The 14,291-nt window shown below is 56.4% G+C and overlaps 8 protein-coding genes across 8 annotated transcripts; 4 read left to right on the plus strand and 4 right to left on the minus strand.

The window, feature by feature from the left end:
* The first annotated feature begins 181 nt into the window (after nucleotides 1–181).
* V1518DRAFT_412465 (uncharacterized protein) lies at nucleotides 182–1,546 on the plus strand. Its single transcript, XM_066903099.1, has 2 exons — nucleotides 182–794; nucleotides 856–1,546. The coding sequence occupies exons 1-2, from the start codon at nucleotides 245–247 to the stop codon at nucleotides 1,173–1,175; spliced, it is 870 nt and encodes a 289-aa protein (XP_066761464.1). The 5' UTR covers nucleotides 182–244; the 3' UTR covers nucleotides 1,176–1,546.
* Nucleotides 1,406–3,728, minus strand: V1518DRAFT_412468 (uncharacterized protein). The gene is made up of 6 exons (XM_066903100.1): nucleotides 3,589–3,728; nucleotides 3,413–3,444; nucleotides 3,302–3,355; nucleotides 3,221–3,246; nucleotides 3,127–3,163; nucleotides 1,406–3,077 (listed from the first exon to the last, which is right to left on the minus strand). Exons 1-6 carry the CDS (start codon nucleotides 3,695–3,697, stop codon nucleotides 1,707–1,709), a joined length of 1,629 nt encoding a protein of 542 aa, XP_066761465.1. The 5' UTR covers nucleotides 3,698–3,728; the 3' UTR covers nucleotides 1,406–1,706.
* A 167-nt stretch (nucleotides 3,729–3,895) lies between these two features.
* On the plus strand, nucleotides 3,896–5,072 carry V1518DRAFT_412473 (putative CPR1-cyclophilin). Its single transcript, XM_066903101.1, has 5 exons — nucleotides 3,896–4,045; nucleotides 4,145–4,185; nucleotides 4,250–4,345; nucleotides 4,410–4,445; nucleotides 4,503–5,072. Exons 1-5 carry the CDS (start codon nucleotides 4,012–4,014, stop codon nucleotides 4,782–4,784), a joined length of 489 nt encoding a protein of 162 aa, XP_066761466.1. The 5' UTR covers nucleotides 3,896–4,011; the 3' UTR covers nucleotides 4,785–5,072.
* On the minus strand, nucleotides 4,865–7,679 carry V1518DRAFT_412476 (SPX domain-containing protein). Its single transcript, XM_066903102.1, has 2 exons — nucleotides 7,542–7,679; nucleotides 4,865–7,475 (listed from the first exon to the last, which is right to left on the minus strand). The coding sequence occupies exons 1-2, from the start codon at nucleotides 7,622–7,624 to the stop codon at nucleotides 5,123–5,125; spliced, it is 2,436 nt and encodes an 811-aa protein (XP_066761467.1). The 5' UTR covers nucleotides 7,625–7,679; the 3' UTR covers nucleotides 4,865–5,122.
* Nucleotides 7,680–7,806: 127 nt separating this feature from the next.
* On the plus strand, nucleotides 7,807–9,215 carry V1518DRAFT_412479 (MRG-domain-containing protein). The gene is made up of 5 exons (XM_066903103.1): nucleotides 7,807–8,041; nucleotides 8,096–8,108; nucleotides 8,176–8,848; nucleotides 8,899–8,983; nucleotides 9,032–9,215. Exons 1-5 carry the CDS (start codon nucleotides 7,845–7,847, stop codon nucleotides 9,117–9,119), a joined length of 1,056 nt encoding a protein of 351 aa, XP_066761468.1. The 5' UTR covers nucleotides 7,807–7,844; the 3' UTR covers nucleotides 9,120–9,215.
* V1518DRAFT_412481 (uncharacterized protein) lies at nucleotides 9,086–10,219 on the minus strand. Its single transcript, XM_066903104.1, has 2 exons — nucleotides 9,893–10,219; nucleotides 9,086–9,846 (listed from the first exon to the last, which is right to left on the minus strand). Exons 1-2 carry the CDS (start codon nucleotides 9,995–9,997, stop codon nucleotides 9,178–9,180), a joined length of 774 nt encoding a protein of 257 aa, XP_066761469.1. The 5' UTR covers nucleotides 9,998–10,219; the 3' UTR covers nucleotides 9,086–9,177.
* Nucleotides 10,068–12,494, plus strand: V1518DRAFT_174189 (uncharacterized protein). The gene is made up of 3 exons (XM_066900820.1): nucleotides 10,068–10,323; nucleotides 10,379–12,004; nucleotides 12,057–12,494. Exons 1-3 carry the CDS (start codon nucleotides 10,179–10,181, stop codon nucleotides 12,449–12,451), a joined length of 2,166 nt encoding a protein of 721 aa, XP_066761470.1. The 5' UTR covers nucleotides 10,068–10,178; the 3' UTR covers nucleotides 12,452–12,494.
* Nucleotides 12,219–13,797, minus strand: V1518DRAFT_174604 (peptidase family M28-domain-containing protein). Its single transcript, XM_066900821.1, has one exon. The coding sequence runs from the start codon at nucleotides 13,650–13,652 to the stop codon at nucleotides 12,537–12,539; it is 1,116 nt and encodes a 371-aa protein (XP_066761471.1). The 5' UTR covers nucleotides 13,653–13,797; the 3' UTR covers nucleotides 12,219–12,536.
* Nucleotides 13,798–14,291: the final 494 nt, after the last annotated feature.

Genomic DNA, 14,291 nt, shown 5'->3' on the forward strand with positions numbered 1-14,291 from the left:
GGGGATTTAGGTGTGGGAAATGGTGCGGAAACGGAGCAAACTGAAAGAAGATGCGAACGGAGGGCAATAGTGGCAGGGCTAGGGTGGATCACATATTATATCACGTGATCAAAGTCACACGCCGGCCAGACGCGGTGATTCACCGCCGCCCGCGCAGCCCTCGCGATCATCACTCTCCTCTCCCCGACGCTCCCTCCTCTTCTTCAATTCCTCCCCGCGGCAAGTCACAGCGCACACGCACGCAATGCCACCGCCGGCTGGGGACGACGTCGACGACGCCGATAGCGCCAGCGCCAGCGACGACGAGGTGCTGCTTCTCTCCGCCGTCTCCTTCGTCCGCGACTTTGCCTACCCGGACTTCCACCCCCTGCATCTCGGCCTACCTCCCGCGCCCCGCTCGCCCACGCCTTCCAGCCATAGTAGGAGCAGTAGTCATGGTGGCGGCGGCGGATCAGGACTCCGACCGAACGGATATTACTATTCCTACGACGACGACAAGAGCAGAAGCAGTAGTAGCGCGTACCCCCAAGGCGGTTACGACGACCGCGACGACGGCCCGCCCTGGGCCGAGGATTCGTACCTCACCTCGCCTGTAATTGCGACCGCTGCATCGGGTGACAGGGAGTACTATTTCTCTGTCGCGAGCGAGGAGGACGAAATTCACGGTCGCGCAGTCGCATTGTTTGATTTCGAGCCCGAGAACGAGAACGAATTCGCGCTGAAGGAGGGACAGAATGTGTGGATCAGCTACCGGCACGGGCAAGGCTGGCTTGTCGCGCAGGATCCGGTTACTGGTATGTGTGCTCTATTCCGTGGTTTTCTTGTTTGTAGACGGGCCCTGTTAACCACATGTAGGCGAGTCTGGCCTGGTGCCGGAGCAGTACGTCGAGATCATCCAGCGCGATGCGTTCCGCGCGCCGCAACCACCACAATCACAATCACAGCAATCCACGTCTGTCGGGGGTGCCGACAGCGGCACAACTATAGATCTACAACAGCAACAATCACAAGTCTCAGCATACTCCCCATACTCGTCCGACGTGCCACAGCAGATATCAATACCAATATTATCCTCGGAGACCTCGCTGCCTATCACTGCTACAAAGAGTATACCACAACAGCAGCGGCGGCAGGTCGGCGAGGATGAGGGCTGGGAAGACGTGCCGGACGAGTAATTCGTCCCATCGTCGGGTTGTCTCACTTACTCCGCCTCGTTTGCTCCGTCATTCTCTTCCTGTCGTTGTCACCGCTAATTACATTTTCTACGTTATTTATCTCTCCACGGTTATGGAATTTGGGCTCAATGGGGTTTTCTCTCTAATTGTTTTTTGTGTTTGGTGCTGTAACATGCATCCTCAAGGATGTAGCAACGTGTGTAGTAAACTACCTGTAACATGACATGTATGATACCATAACTACTTTGTTCTGTACTAACTAATCTAACAATTGCAGCTGTGTCGTACGAAGAGTGTCGGATAAACTAATATATATCTCCGACTGCATCATCGAGCATGTTGTAATTATCTAATTCCCTTGTTCTGCCTAACTAACTAGATCACATCTTTCACAACGCCCGAAAAGCGCGGGTTCTATAGCCAAAATAGCGCCGACACGACAAAGTAGTATGTAAAAGACCCATGCCAAGCACGTGCCACGGTTAAATATGGTTGATACATAACTGAGGGAAAAGTTCACAGAATTTTGTCTTACAGCGATAGCAAATCATCCATATTGCTGCTGGTCGACCCCTGCTGTGCACTTGGGGCCGGCGCGGTCGCTGTGTTGCTGTTTCCTCGCGCTTGGCTCCAGATCCCAGCGGTTGCAGACTGCTGCGCAAGCTGTGCCATGCTCTGCTGCTGTCCATTCGCACCGGTCGGGCCTGTTGCCTTTTTTGACACACCAGTCGACGCCGCCGTCCAGAGCGAGCCAAACACGTCGTCCTTCTTCTTTCCTGCGGTGCTTTGCGAGCCGAGCGTCGACACCGACGACGCCGACGAGGTGGACGACAGCATCGGCATCGTGTTGGCCGAGTTTGTGCGGAACGTCGCCGAGTTGTAGTTCGGCGCGGGGTATGAGGTCTGCTGGTAGGTGGTTGGCGTCGTTGCTGCCACGGGGGTTGTGGTCATGGGCTGCACGGAAAAGAAAGCAGGTTGCTGCGGCTGCGCATATGTGGATTGCGCGAATGACTGATTGTACATTGGCTGCGCGGGGGCCGTAGCGGGGGCGCTGAAGAGCGCCGTTATGCTGGCGGTCACAGACGTCTGCGCGGACGCCGCCGGAACCGCAGACTGGAAGTCGGCAAAGTCGTCGTCGTCGGCTGCCGCAGGGGCGGGAGCAGCAGCAGTGGTGGCAGGGACGGCCATGAAGTTGCCGAACGCCGCCGAAGACGACGCTGTCGGCGCAGCAATCGCACTGTCGTCGTCGAAGGAGAAGAGGTCGACAGACGGCACCGAGGCTGCGACAGGCTTCTTAACCGGTGCAGGAGCCGCCGGCGATGACGGCGTGTCGCCGATGCTAGCATACGCTGACGTTGTGTTGTCATCTTCTAAGCCAGCGTCGTACTCCTCAAACTGTGACGAACGGTGTCGTGGAGAATCATCATCGTCCCGGCTATATCTCGAGCTGCTAGCACCGGGTGCGCCGCTGTAGGCCTCGCCGCCGAAGCCGCCACCGTCGCCAAATACGCGCCCACTGTAACCGCCCCCGAACTCAAGTTGGTCGCTGCCGAAGCCGCCGTACTTCTTGCCAGAACCTCCGAAGCCGCCCGCATCACTACCACCGCCAGCACCAGAACCAATAAACTTGTCCTTCGCGGCACGTGCTTTTTTCCGCTCAGCGCGGATCCGGTCGTCGTCGCCGAGCAGCGCAACAAGCTCCTTGGAGCGCGTGCGCACGTTGATGCCCTGGTCCTTGCCATTTGGGTCGATGTAATGGAATGACCGCAGCATTGTGATGGTCGCCATGTGGGCGCGTGCATCGTCGATCACACGCTCGGAGCCGTGCTTGATGAGGAATTCAAGAAGTTGGAGCGCCTTATAGATCTGACGCCACTCGGCAGCGGTTTTTTCCGTGAAACGCTGATAAGTGAGCACAGAGTTGAATGGCACTTTAGAGCAATGTGCATACCTTGTATATCATGGGCATTATCTCGTTAAAACTCGAGCTGCAAAATGTGTCAGCAAGCAGTTCGTATGTGTAGGGCTCCAGGTGTGATGCATACTAGCTGAAAGTTCCGTCGGCAATTTCCTGAAAATGTGAGTACAACTATAAGATGATCAGTGAAGAGGAGAAATGAACATACCTGCATGAGGGTGCTGCTGGCGCCCCAGGGCTCGTTGTTCGTGGCCTCGCGGACCTGGACGGCAGCATCATTAGTTTATTCCACAAGTGTGCGCGAAAGGGGGAAACACACCTTCGTCTCGATAACAGTCGCATTCATCATGACTGCAACAAGTTTGGATTAGCATGCTGCTTGTGGATGCGCGCGGTGTTGCCGGAGACGCGGCGGCATGGTCGTCATCGGCACGCACGGCGACAAACGCGGGACGCCAGGCGCGACGGCCGGCAACTGCAAGGAGGAGTGCGCACCGTTCTGGGCCTTGCGGACGTAGGCCTTGACATCGTAAAGCGACATGTTCTGGACCGCATCTTTGATATTGCGGATGTTCGCGTTGTCCATGATGCGTGAGGTGTTCATGGCTGCGGTGGAGGGACAGCGGTCGTCTTGGTGGACGCCGTCTCTGTCGGGGCGACGATAGTTGAGGGTGGTCACAATCAGTCACATCTCAATCACACTCGCACTCACACTAGGTCACAATATCGCTCACAAGTATCACGTGATAGGACACATGCTTTTGAGCGCAGAAATTTCAAAACGCGAGGTTCACACAAAAGTCGATGATGTTCCTCGCTTCCACCCGCTCCTGCCTCGCCCGCCCGTTCCTCTACGCTCCCCGCCCACTTCTCAGCACCCCCCAGCTCCTGAGATCCTTCTCCGCCTCCGCCGCAGCCATGTCCAACGTCTTTTTCGATGTCTCCGCTAACGGTACGCATCGCTCTTGACAAGCGCCTCCGCCGATCGAGTCTCCTGCGCGGCGCACCATCCTTCCATCACCTTCCCTTGCTGATCCCCGTTCTTCTGTAGGAAAGCCTCTGGGCAAGATCGTCTTTAAGCTCTATGACGATGTGCGTTCGCTGTTCTAGCGGTTCTGTTGTCGGGCTCCATACTGACTTCGCCACGCTTCTCCAGGTCGTCCCCAAGACTGCCGCCAACTTCCGAGCTCTGGCCACCGGCGAGAAGGGCTTCGGCTATGCTGGTTCCCCCTTCCATCGTGTGATCCCCCAGGTACGGTCACTGCGACTGACGGCCACAGTTGACTTGTGCAGTTTACTGATCTCCTCATCTACAGTTCATGCTTCAGGGTGGTGACTTCACCAACCGCAACGTACGTCATCCTGGGTTTCATCTCCCGATCGCATCTCCCGCTAACTTCTCTCCACAGGGTACCGGCGGCAAGTCTATCTACGGCAACAAGTTCGCCGACGAGAACTTCAAGTTGCGTCACACCAAAGAAGGTCTGCTCTCCATGGCCAACGCCGGCCCCAATACCAACGGCTCTCAGTTCTTCGTCACTACTGTTCCCTGCCCCTGGCTTGACGGCAAGCACGTCGTCTTCGGCGAGGTTGTCGAGGGCTACGACATCGTCAAGAAGATCGAGACCTTCGGTTCCCGATCTGGCGCGACCTCCCAGGTCATCATTGTCGACAAGTCCGGCACCGTCTAAAATGCTGGATTCGTCGTCCCCTGACCGCGGCCATGCCTAAACCTTCTTTTTCTTTCACCGGCTGTGCTGCAGTACTTTATGTGATATAATTTCTTCTTCTTCTCATCTATGGTGTATCGATATTAGTGGGTAAAAAAGTTTTGACGTCAGTCTCAGTTATATTGATTTTCCACTTCCACCTCTTGCCCACCAGCACATGAACTATTCGTAAAATAACACTGCAACACCTTCAAAGTCCCAAGTTTGTTCTTCCAAAAGAGAGAAATTAGCTGTGAATGAATGCCCCCGAAGATGAAATTCGCAAATTCTATAACGTCTATAACTGTCATGGTCCGCGATCATAGGTTGACGACCTTCATGAGACCGAAGCCAAGAGTGATGATCACGATGTACGCCAGAATACTCGCCGGCACGCCGCGCGTGATGAAGAGCTTGACAGTGAGGTACGGCCGTCCCTGGTCGTCAGTTGTGCATATTGCGGTGACGTTAGGGAAGCCGGATGTCGGTAGACCCATCGCGCAGGACGCGAGGAAGGCCGAGGCCATGACAAGCAGGTTGGGGTGGCGCTCGCCATCCATGGCATTACCGACCTGCGCGACGATTGGAAGCAGGATGAGAGCGGCGACGGTGTGCGAGATAAAGGTCGCGATCACAAGGATCATCGAGCCGAAAACCACCATGACACCGTAGATACCCAGGCCTGAGACCATGGCGCGGATGCCCATTGCGATGGTATCGAGAAGGCCAGAGGAGGACACAGCGCGGCCGAGAGCGATACCACCCATCGCGAGGATGATGATGGTCCACATGAAGTTGTTGAAGTCCTCCTTAGTGAGTAGACCCGTGCCAAAGAAAACGACGAGCGGGATGATGGCCAGAACGCCCATGTCGCCAAATATCGGCTCGAGCTGGTGCGACACGCACCACAGTGCGATGGTGATTAGCGTGACCGCGGACACAAAGATCTGCGTGCGGTCGAACTTGGCAGTCGATCGCTCAATCTTAGTGATGATGGCGCCTTTGTTCGGGTTGAGCGTAACGAGCAGCATCAACCAGATCAGCACGATCGAGAAAATGCACACTGGCAGCGCGATGAAGAACCACGCGCCCCACGATGGGTTTGGGTACATATTCTGCAGTGCGATAACGTTCTGCGGCGACGCGATAGGGGATGCCATGCCGCCGATATTCGACGCGAGCGCGATGCCGAGGATGAGCGCCTTGGGAAAGTTCGAGTTCGTGTCCTGCGTGCGTAGCAGCGGCTGCACGATCGACAGACACAGCACCGGCGATGCGACGTTGGAGATCCACATACTGAGGAACATGGCGACGAACATTGTCGTCAACACAACGTTGCGCGGCTTCGTGCCCGCGTTAGAGAGCACCCACGTTGCGATGACTTTGGCGATATTATATTTGCTCAGCGCGGCTGCGATAGCAAATCCGCCAAGCAGAAGCATAATTACGGGCGACCACATCGCGGCAAATATGTACTTTGTCGCGTCCGGCGCGCTCATGCGTGTGTGGTATTCGTCTTCTGTCCGCGCAACGCGGAACACGACGATCAACAATGGTACCAGCATGGAGGTAACGAATAGCGGGATGACCTCGGACGCCCAGAGCATGGATGCGGCGATTAGAATTGCAAGACATGCTTGTGGCTCCGGCGCGTCGAAAATCGGAACAACGAGCAGCACCACAAAAACTGCGATGATGATGGAGAGAATCAAGAACGTGGAGTTGAAGATGAGACGCGGCAGACGCATTGTGCCGATACGTGTACGTAGCAGCAACGGCGGTTGGTCGAAGATAGTCTTGTGTTCGAGAGCATCTTCAATCGGGTGTGCACTGCTGAGTAAGCCCTGGTTCGTAATGCCTGTGCTTTGCACCTTGTTCTCAATGCCGACCATCTCGCGCCAAAGTGTACTGCGCTCCCACACGATGTACTCGCGCAGGTGCAGGCGCAACTCGAGAACAGCCTGGTTCATGTCACCGCGCGTGGCGATGAACGCGTACAGCGACGTGATCTCGGAGATCTTCTCCTGCAGAATGTCCCGCGTCGGTGAGAGAAAAGGGTAGGTCTGTTCTACCACGTCAAGCACGTAGTGGCCGGGCAGTTCCCGGCCGACAAGCTTGGTGTACTTCTTAAGTGCCTTGGCAAAACCGGTGCGGTTAAGCTGCACGTACGAACGCAGCTCGGACAACGCGACGTAGAGAGAGACTGCGCGCTTTTTTAGGGTGATCTTCATGTCGGTGACCTCGTCAAACCCATCGTTGTCGCGGAACTCGGCAAGCGACATCGCGTCGCCACTGTGCTTATCGATGGAATCCTCCGTCAAGCCGGTGTGGACTAAGCCCGTGACCATGCTCTCGGCGTCTGATAATTGGTGGTGGCGCATCATGGACGATGAGGAGCTGCTGCTATGTCCTTCCTCCTCGTCGACACCAACACGGGATGTGAACGCGTGGATATCAGCTTCGAGCACACAAACCTCGCCATAGAGCTCATGCTCTTTCTCGGTGTAAAACTTGACGATCTTCTTCAGTTCATCGTCGAGCGCGCGCTGGAAAATAACATCGAAATCGGCGTACGCATCTCCCTGGTGGGTTGGCACAAGCAGCGACACGCTCTCGGAGTCGCGGTGAAGATGTACGGAGCGACTAGTAGCTTCTTCTTCGAGGTTCTGGATTCTGTGAGAGAAGATGTCAGTCGTTGCCGGAAGAAGTACAAGCGAAACGGCCAGTACAGCCACGTACAGACGCTTGAGCGAGGAGTAGGAGATGTAGTACGCCGACCATTCCGGTACGGCGTTGACTTGAACGGTCCTACTGAACTTCATGGCAGCGGTGGGGGGCCTGGGGGGCCTGGAGCCTGTGACGGTGGTGGTGATGTTGACGATAGTCGAGGCAGCCACGGACGACGATAAAGACGGCCCACGTGGGCGATCACGTGAATAGTATACTCTCAAACATTTCATATCACGTGATTTATGAGCCAAGCTAAACGTCCTAGCCAAAACTCACCACCACCTCAAAGCCAAAGGATAGCCTTACGACATCATGGCTCAGGCGCCGCCGGAAGGGTTCTCCGTGAGCGCGCGCTGTCTTGCGTTTCATGGACCGCTGTTGTACGAGTCCAAGATCCTGAAAATATACGTGCCTGACGGAAAGAACGACGGGATCGATGTCGACGAGATTCCACTGCCGCTGCGTGAGGCGGTCGCGTACTTGATTCATTACAAGGGATGGAAGTCATCGTATGTGCATTGTGTCTGCTGCGTGTGGACGTAGACGGTATGCTGACTATTTAGGTGGGACGAGTGGGTGAGTACATGAGTGCGGTTCGTGCGCGTGACTGTTATATGCTGAGATCATGTTCCTCTTCGACTAGCTACCCCAAGAACGCGTCCTGAGATGGACCGATGAGAATCTGCGGCTACAGAAGGAACTCAAGAACGAAGCCCTGCAACTTCTCCGCAGCAAGAAGAAACCAACCGGCGTTGTGGGTTCAGACACCGAGACAGGATCCATAACTATCAGCAGCGCGCGCGAAAGCGGCAGCATGACCGCTACTGCTGCTTCTAGCACGAGCGCTGCATCAGCAACGATGGCATACACGACGCAGAAGCGCCGCGAAGCTGTGAAGGAGCACGGCGAGCCGCGAATGCTGAAGAAATCTCGACGCGACGTGGACGACAGAGACGATGAGCATTTTTCAAATCAAGACGTAAGCATCGTGGTGCCGGACATACTGAAAGCACAGCTTGTTGATGACTGGGAAAATGTGACGAAGAACTCGCAGCTGGTAGACATGCCGCGCGAGCCTAATGTGGTCCAGATTCTCAAGGATTTCCGTGAACAATATGTCAAGCGACGTTTAGGCAACGCGGAGACCGAGATCTTGGACGAGATCTTAACAGGAGTTCGGTTATATTTTGATAAGTCACTGGGGTCAATTTTGCTATACCGATTCGAGCGGCAGCAGTATCTGGAAATGACGCGAGCTTATCCGAGCAAGACCATGAGCGAGATATACGGAGCGGAGCACTTGCTGCGATTATTTGGTGGGTGCCAGCACAAGATTCACGTCCAGTAAAGTACTAACAGACGGTAGTCTCATTACCGGGATTGCTATCACACACACATATGGATCGCCAGAGCTTGAACGTTCTGCGCGCCCACATCGAAGAGCTTCTCCGGTAGGTTATGCTTCCGCATGATGCGTGCGTTTGGGCTAACAAGGGCAGGTATCTTGCGAAGAACCTAAAATTGGTCTTTGTGGAGTCATATATCAACTCCACGCCCGCTTATGAGGCCATCTCGCGCGGTCTGTAGCCTATCCACGGCCCTTGTATATTATCCCAATTATTGTACAGTAACCCTTTCCCATGCATCATTGTAGCGTCAACGCGACACTCTTCAACGCACGGATATCGTCCTTCATATGTGCTGCGAGTGCCTTAGTTTGCGATAACGTCGCAATCTCGCCTTCGCGACGTGAGCCGGGTTGGGACTCGTGTTTGAAGGACGCGCCTTCGATGAAGAGCGCGAGCTCGTTGGCGGAGTAGATTGAGCTGGAGACGCCAGGGAGCATGAGTGCAGCGGGGAGGAGTTGCACATTGTTGACGAGGTAACGGAGGGAGTGGTAGCTCAACGGGAGGGCGTCGGTTGAGGAGGCGGACGACGCGGCATCGTCGTCTTCGGCGGGGGAAGTAGCCGCGGCTACGGTCGTTGTGGTGGTGGCGGTGGTGGTCGTGGTCGTCGTCGTGTTATCATGAGAAACTGGAACTGCTTCGGCGTCTGTAATTTCTTGATCTAACAGTGTTGTGCTGTTGCTGTCGTCGGTCTGTGTCTGAGCATTCGCATATCGCATCTCATTTACTCCGGTCGTTCTCGACGCGGCCGCTGTTGATGGCCGCACCATCGGCATCGACGCTGGCGGTGGTGTCCGCGACACCATTTTTCCAAGTCGCGTGTTCACCCTCGTCGCAAGCGCGTGTACTATGGAGAGGTACTCGTGCCGTGCATGTGCGAGCATCAAAAACCGCGGCATGATGTATAACTGCTGCTATTAGAGCTGCACCGATAACCTAGTGACAAGAACGTACCCTGTTGAGCACACCGGCGAGCGTGAGTAGCGCGCCAAAAACATACCATGCGCGCAGGATCGTGCGCAGCGCAAGACGGCGTCGCGGAGCGCTGAGCAGCGCCATTGCGGTTGAGGTGGTGGTGGCGGTAAAGTTGGTGGTCGTGAGGACGCGATGCGCTGGGACACAGGTTGAAGTAGCTACTCCACACTCTACGCACCGAGGATCATCACTGTCAACGAACCTAACCTCGGCCCTACCTGCACCCTGCGACTTCCAGCACAGCCCTGCGCATACCTCTTGTTCAATGCCTAGCAAGAGAGGTGGACGCCGCAAGCAGAATAGCGGCGGCGGAGGCGGAGGCGGAAGTGGAGGAGTAAAAGGCGGGCGACGTAAGGCCCGCGGTGGTGGTGATCGGAGTAGTCGCGGTGGCCAGCGCGACGATTATACAGGTGCGCATTCTGTCCGAGGACATACCTTCAAGCAAAGCAACTAACAATTTAACAGGCTTTGTGAGCGGTACCCGCAACAGCAACGGAGGCGGCGTTCCGCGCTTCTCGATGCGCGACGAAGCACTGTTCACCGCGTCCCACCATGGCTTCTCCGGAGAACGCGAGATGCGTCAGTACGGTCTCGGAAATGGCTACGATGCGTACAATGACGACGGAAGCGGCGGTGGACAACGCGTGGCGAGGACACAACTCAAGAAGATCGAGTTCATCAAGGCGGGTGCGCTGACAGGTAACCACCCCCCGGGGACAGAGGAGATTGTGGGGGATGAAGAGGAGGAGAGTGAGGTTGATGAGGTTGAGATTGTTGACGTCAATGACGATGAGGAGGAGGGAGAAGACGACGATGAAGAAGATGAAGTGAATCGGGAGACATTGTATAGTGAGATGCTCGATGAAGAGGACGAGTTGGTCGAACAGACCCGTGAACTCTCCACCGCGCCGCCGAAGAAGGAAACAGTCTACGACAACATCCCGACACCGCCGATAGTTACCATACCCGAGGAGATTGACGATGAGTTCGCTGCGCTGCCCGACGACGAGCTGTTTGTGAAGGACGACGTAGCCTTGGACAATAAGGCCGAGGCCGCTGTGGATGTTGAGGAAATTCTGTTTCTCCCTCGCAGGATGCGTCTCAGTTCTGCTGGCGTACGATTTGAAGCACGCGCGTTACCGGCGGTCCTCAATGATCCAGCGAAACGCCACGACGGCGTGACCATAATCTGCGAGAACGCAGGCGCGACCACCGCTGCGGTTATCGCGAGCACTGTCGACAAAGACGTCGTCGTGACTGGCGCTGTTGAGCGCTCGCCGATCCCGCAATCGGTGAAACGCAAGCAAAAGAAGGACAAACGGAAGCGCAACAGGATGAACAAGATACTCGCGCGCTTCGGGGACGAGATGAGGCAGGAGTTTGGGATGATCGAGCCGATGCTGGAGGACGTGAGCGAGGATGATGCTGCGCTAGAAGATTACGTGCAGAATCTGTTTGAGATACTCGACGACGACGATGAGGAGGAGGACGAGGAGGGTTTGATGCAGGGACGGGAGCTGATTGTGATCGAGTCCGGGGAGGAGGTGGAGGAGGTGGGCGAGAAGGTGGGTGAGAAAGTGGATGAGAAAGGTGAAGACGATAGCGACAAGGAGAGAGAGAAAGCAGCGGACGAAGATGAGGACGAAGTTGAGGACGACGACGACGACGACGACGACGAAGACGATGACGAAGACGCAGATGAGGATGAGGACGAGGACGACTATGAAGACGAGGACGAGGAAGAAGAACTTGACATTGACGACATTATCGACCTAGACCGATACTACTCTCGCAAGGCACGCAAAAACATGCCAAATTTTGACATCTCGGACGACGAGCTCCTCGAACAGCTACAGACGCAATGGCTGCAAGACAAGGCTGCAAAGACAGCACGCCGCGCCCAACGCGAGGAAGATCGTCGCCAGGGCATGCTAGGAAAGAAGGCCAAAAAGACCGGCCGCCCGGATCTGAAGGCAAAGTACCGAGGCAAGATGACGGTCGCAGAGCTTCGCAGCGAGATCGAGAAATTTTTCTTCTCGGATGCGGAGAACCTCGCTCTGCCGCCTATGGACAAGGCCTCGCGACGAGGAGGTGAGTTCTGTCTTTTCTGATGAACTAGAGACAGAGATACTAATTTTGATAGCGCATGTGCTTGCACAGGCGTACCAGATGAAGAGCAAGTCGATAGGCCAGGGCAAGAGCCGCTTCACGATGCTCTACAAGACGGCGCGAACCGCCGAGGCGCTCGGCATGGCACGCGGAGGAGATTTCGGCGGCGGCCGCAGCCACTTTGTCGCGTCGCGGGGTGGTCGCACCGCCGGCGCCGGTGGTGGTGGTGGCGGCAGTGGCCAGTTCCGACACCGTGAGGGCGATGTTGTGGGCAGCGACGCGCCAGAAATCGGACAGGACAACATCGGGCGGCGGTTGCTGGAGAAGATGGGGTGGGCTTCGGGGCAGGGTTTAGGCGTAGAGGAGAACCGGGGGATACATGCGCCGATCGTGGCCAAGGTGAAGACGTCGCGATCGGGACTGGGCTGATCCCCACGAGAAGAGGTGCCAGGTGCTGATAGATGGATAGACAATAGAGGTGCATGAAGATGAATTGATATGTACAGATGTTCCATCACAGGTATTTGCCGAGTCCTAGATACCCCGCGACCCATGCCGTCACAAACACCGCCCAATCGTGCACGGCATCGTCATCGAGATGCGCGGCATCGTCGTCTAATGTATGCCACACCTTCGGAAACGGAACGGGTATCACATGCAGTACTGGCACCCCGCGCTGCATGAACGGTACATGATCGTCCCCGATGAACGCGTTTGCAAACATCTTCTCCGCGCGCATGAAGCCCACACTGTTGGTGCTACTGCGCGCAAGCCCGGCTTCACGCACACTGCGTTCCGCCGCGGCAAGCTCCTGACACGCCCAGCGCGTCGTGGGGAAGTAACACGGCACCGCGGGATTCGCCGCGCCGAGGAGGTCAAGCAAGACAAACAATTCGATGCGCTGCAGCTCTGAAAACCGCCCGCCATGCGGGGTCGCGACTCTGTCTGACTCCCAGAGCTCTGCCAGATGCCGTGCACCGTAGAGCGAGTCGGTGTCTGTCCACTCCACCAGTGCTTCTTCGCCGTCTGTAAATATGATTTGGAGACCTATCAAGCTGTCGTCATCGGCGGAGGAAGGGGAGGAAAAGCGAGCGAGAAGGGGTTTTGTGAGTGCTGTTGCGAGTTGTAGCAGGATAGCGCACGGCACGGCGGAGTCTGTTGCGCCGATGAAGCCGGACGGCGTCAATTTCGAATCATAATGCGCCGCGAACGTCAGAAACTGCGACTGTGCCGATGCACCCCGTCGTTCATCCTCATACGCCTCCGGCGGCGCCAGCGTGAATACCAGATTCGAAAACTGCAGTGCGCCGGCCACGCCACCTGCGTCGGGCACTGCACCGGTGAAGGCGTCGACCTGCACTGACCAGTTCCCCAGCGCGCTAAAGTGCGCAAGAATATGCTCCTGCACGAGTGTGGAGTTGTGCGAGCCGGGCACGCGGGGTATCAGAAGCGGAGCGAGGATCGCGTCGTCGGCGGTGGAGGACGGGTCGAGGCGTGGATACGGCGGCGCGGTGGCGTAGAGCGCTGTGAGCTCTGACAACGAGAGCGGTGTGTGGAGCGGCGGCAGCTCCGCCACAACAAGTGCTACGACAGCCAGCAGTAGCGCTGACACCCACGGTATTCGGCGCATGGTACGTGGGTGAATGAGCCGGGTGGTGATGATGGCAGCGTGGTGTCGCCGCTGGGAGTTTGTGGCTCGACACGAGACACAAGTCGAGCGGCGTGGTGCGCCACTAGCGACACGACACAAATTAGCCACCGCGTCGAGGCGACACCGACACGGCGGGTCCCGTGCGGGCGCAGCGCGAACGGGCCCGCGCACGCGCGACGCGGCGGGGCGTGTGCCGCACTGGGATGTAGTGCTCCGATCAGGAGCGCCAGAGCAGAGTGCGGGAGAAGAGAAACAGCGACGAGCGCAGAGGAGAAGAGGGAAGAAGAGGAGAGAACAGAAGAGACAGGAGGGAAAAGAAGACGCGTCGTCGCGCGTGAATTCGGGGCCGACTTCGCCGACCTTTTGTGGGCTGACCAGACCTGCGTGTCCCCTGACTGACTCAGCCCCGCCTTAATTTGTGCACTGCTCTCTCCCGGACAATGAACGACCGACTATGCAAACAAAACATGCTCAACAGTAATGTATAATGTAGCAGACTCACGCATGTGTGTATATGTATGTAGCAGTAAGAATAAATCTGCGTCCGCATCCGCTAACGGATAAATCCAAGATTCTTTTAGCTGTTCCCACATCACTCCCGTCCGTAGTTGCGCCATG

Source organism: Limtongia smithiae (assembly GCF_038497785.1).
Source record: "Limtongia smithiae strain NRRL Y-17922 unplaced genomic scaffold V1518scaffold_2, whole genome shotgun sequence".
In the NCBI taxonomy this organism is placed as follows: Eukaryota; Fungi; Ascomycota; class Lipomycetes; order Lipomycetales; family Lipomycetaceae; genus Limtongia; species Limtongia smithiae.

Bases quoted from the DNA above. Each gene is read 5' to 3' on its own strand.
- V1518DRAFT_412465 (XM_066903099.1), top strand. From the start codon at position 245: ATGCCACCGCCGGCTGGGGACGACGTCGACGACGCCGATAGCGCCAGC. The intron at 795-855 runs GTATGTGTGCTC...AACCACATGTAG, and splicing joins CGCGCAGGATCCGGTTACTG to GCGAGTCTGGCCTGGTGCCG.
- V1518DRAFT_412468 (XM_066903100.1), bottom strand. From the start codon at position 3,697: ATGAACACCTCACGCATCATGGACAACGCGAACATCCGCAATATCAAA. The intron at 3,247-3,301 runs GTATGTTCATTT...TCACATTTTCAG, and splicing joins CCAGCAGCACCCTCATGCAG to GAAATTGCCGACGGAACTTT. The intron at 3,078-3,126 runs GTATGCACATTG...CTCACTTATCAG, and splicing joins TAATGCCCATGATATACAAG to CGTTTCACGGAAAAAACCGC.
- V1518DRAFT_412473 (XM_066903101.1), top strand. From the start codon at position 4,012: ATGTCCAACGTCTTTTTCGATGTCTCCGCTAACG. The intron at 4,186-4,249 runs GTGCGTTCGCTG...ACGCTTCTCCAG, and splicing joins TCTTTAAGCTCTATGACGAT to GTCGTCCCCAAGACTGCCGC. The intron at 4,446-4,502 runs GTACGTCATCCT...TTCTCTCCACAG, and splicing joins GTGACTTCACCAACCGCAAC to GGTACCGGCGGCAAGTCTAT.
- V1518DRAFT_412476 (XM_066903102.1), bottom strand. From the start codon at position 7,624: ATGAAGTTCAGTAGGACCGTTCAAGTCAACGCCGTACCGGAATGGTCG. The intron at 7,476-7,541 runs GTACGTGGCTGT...CTTCTCTCACAG, and splicing joins TACTCCTCGCTCAAGCGTCT to AATCCAGAACCTCGAAGAAG.
- V1518DRAFT_412479 (XM_066903103.1), top strand. From the start codon at position 7,845: ATGGCTCAGGCGCCGCCGGAAGGGTTCTCCGTGAGCGCGCGCTGTCTT. The intron at 8,849-8,898 runs GTGGGTGCCAGC...AACAGACGGTAG, and splicing joins GCACTTGCTGCGATTATTTG to TCTCATTACCGGGATTGCTA. The intron at 8,984-9,031 runs GTAGGTTATGCT...TAACAAGGGCAG, and splicing joins CACATCGAAGAGCTTCTCCG to GTATCTTGCGAAGAACCTAA.
- V1518DRAFT_412481 (XM_066903104.1), bottom strand. From the start codon at position 9,997: ATGGCGCTGCTCAGCGCTCCGCGACGCCGTCTTGCGCTGCGCACGATC. The intron at 9,847-9,892 runs GTACGTTCTTGT...TAATAGCAGCAG, and splicing joins TCGCCGGTGTGCTCAACAGG to TTATACATCATGCCGCGGTT.
- V1518DRAFT_174189 (XM_066900820.1), top strand. From the start codon at position 10,179: ATGCCTAGCAAGAGAGGTGGACGCCGCAAGCAGAATAGCGGCGGCGGA. The intron at 10,324-10,378 runs GTGCGCATTCTG...ACAATTTAACAG, and splicing joins CCAGCGCGACGATTATACAG to GCTTTGTGAGCGGTACCCGC. The intron at 12,005-12,056 runs GTGAGTTCTGTC...TAATTTTGATAG, and splicing joins CAAGGCCTCGCGACGAGGAG to CGCATGTGCTTGCACAGGCG.
- V1518DRAFT_174604 (XM_066900821.1), bottom strand. From the start codon at position 13,652: ATGCGCCGAATACCGTGGGTGTCAGCGCTACTGCTGGCTGTCGTAGCA.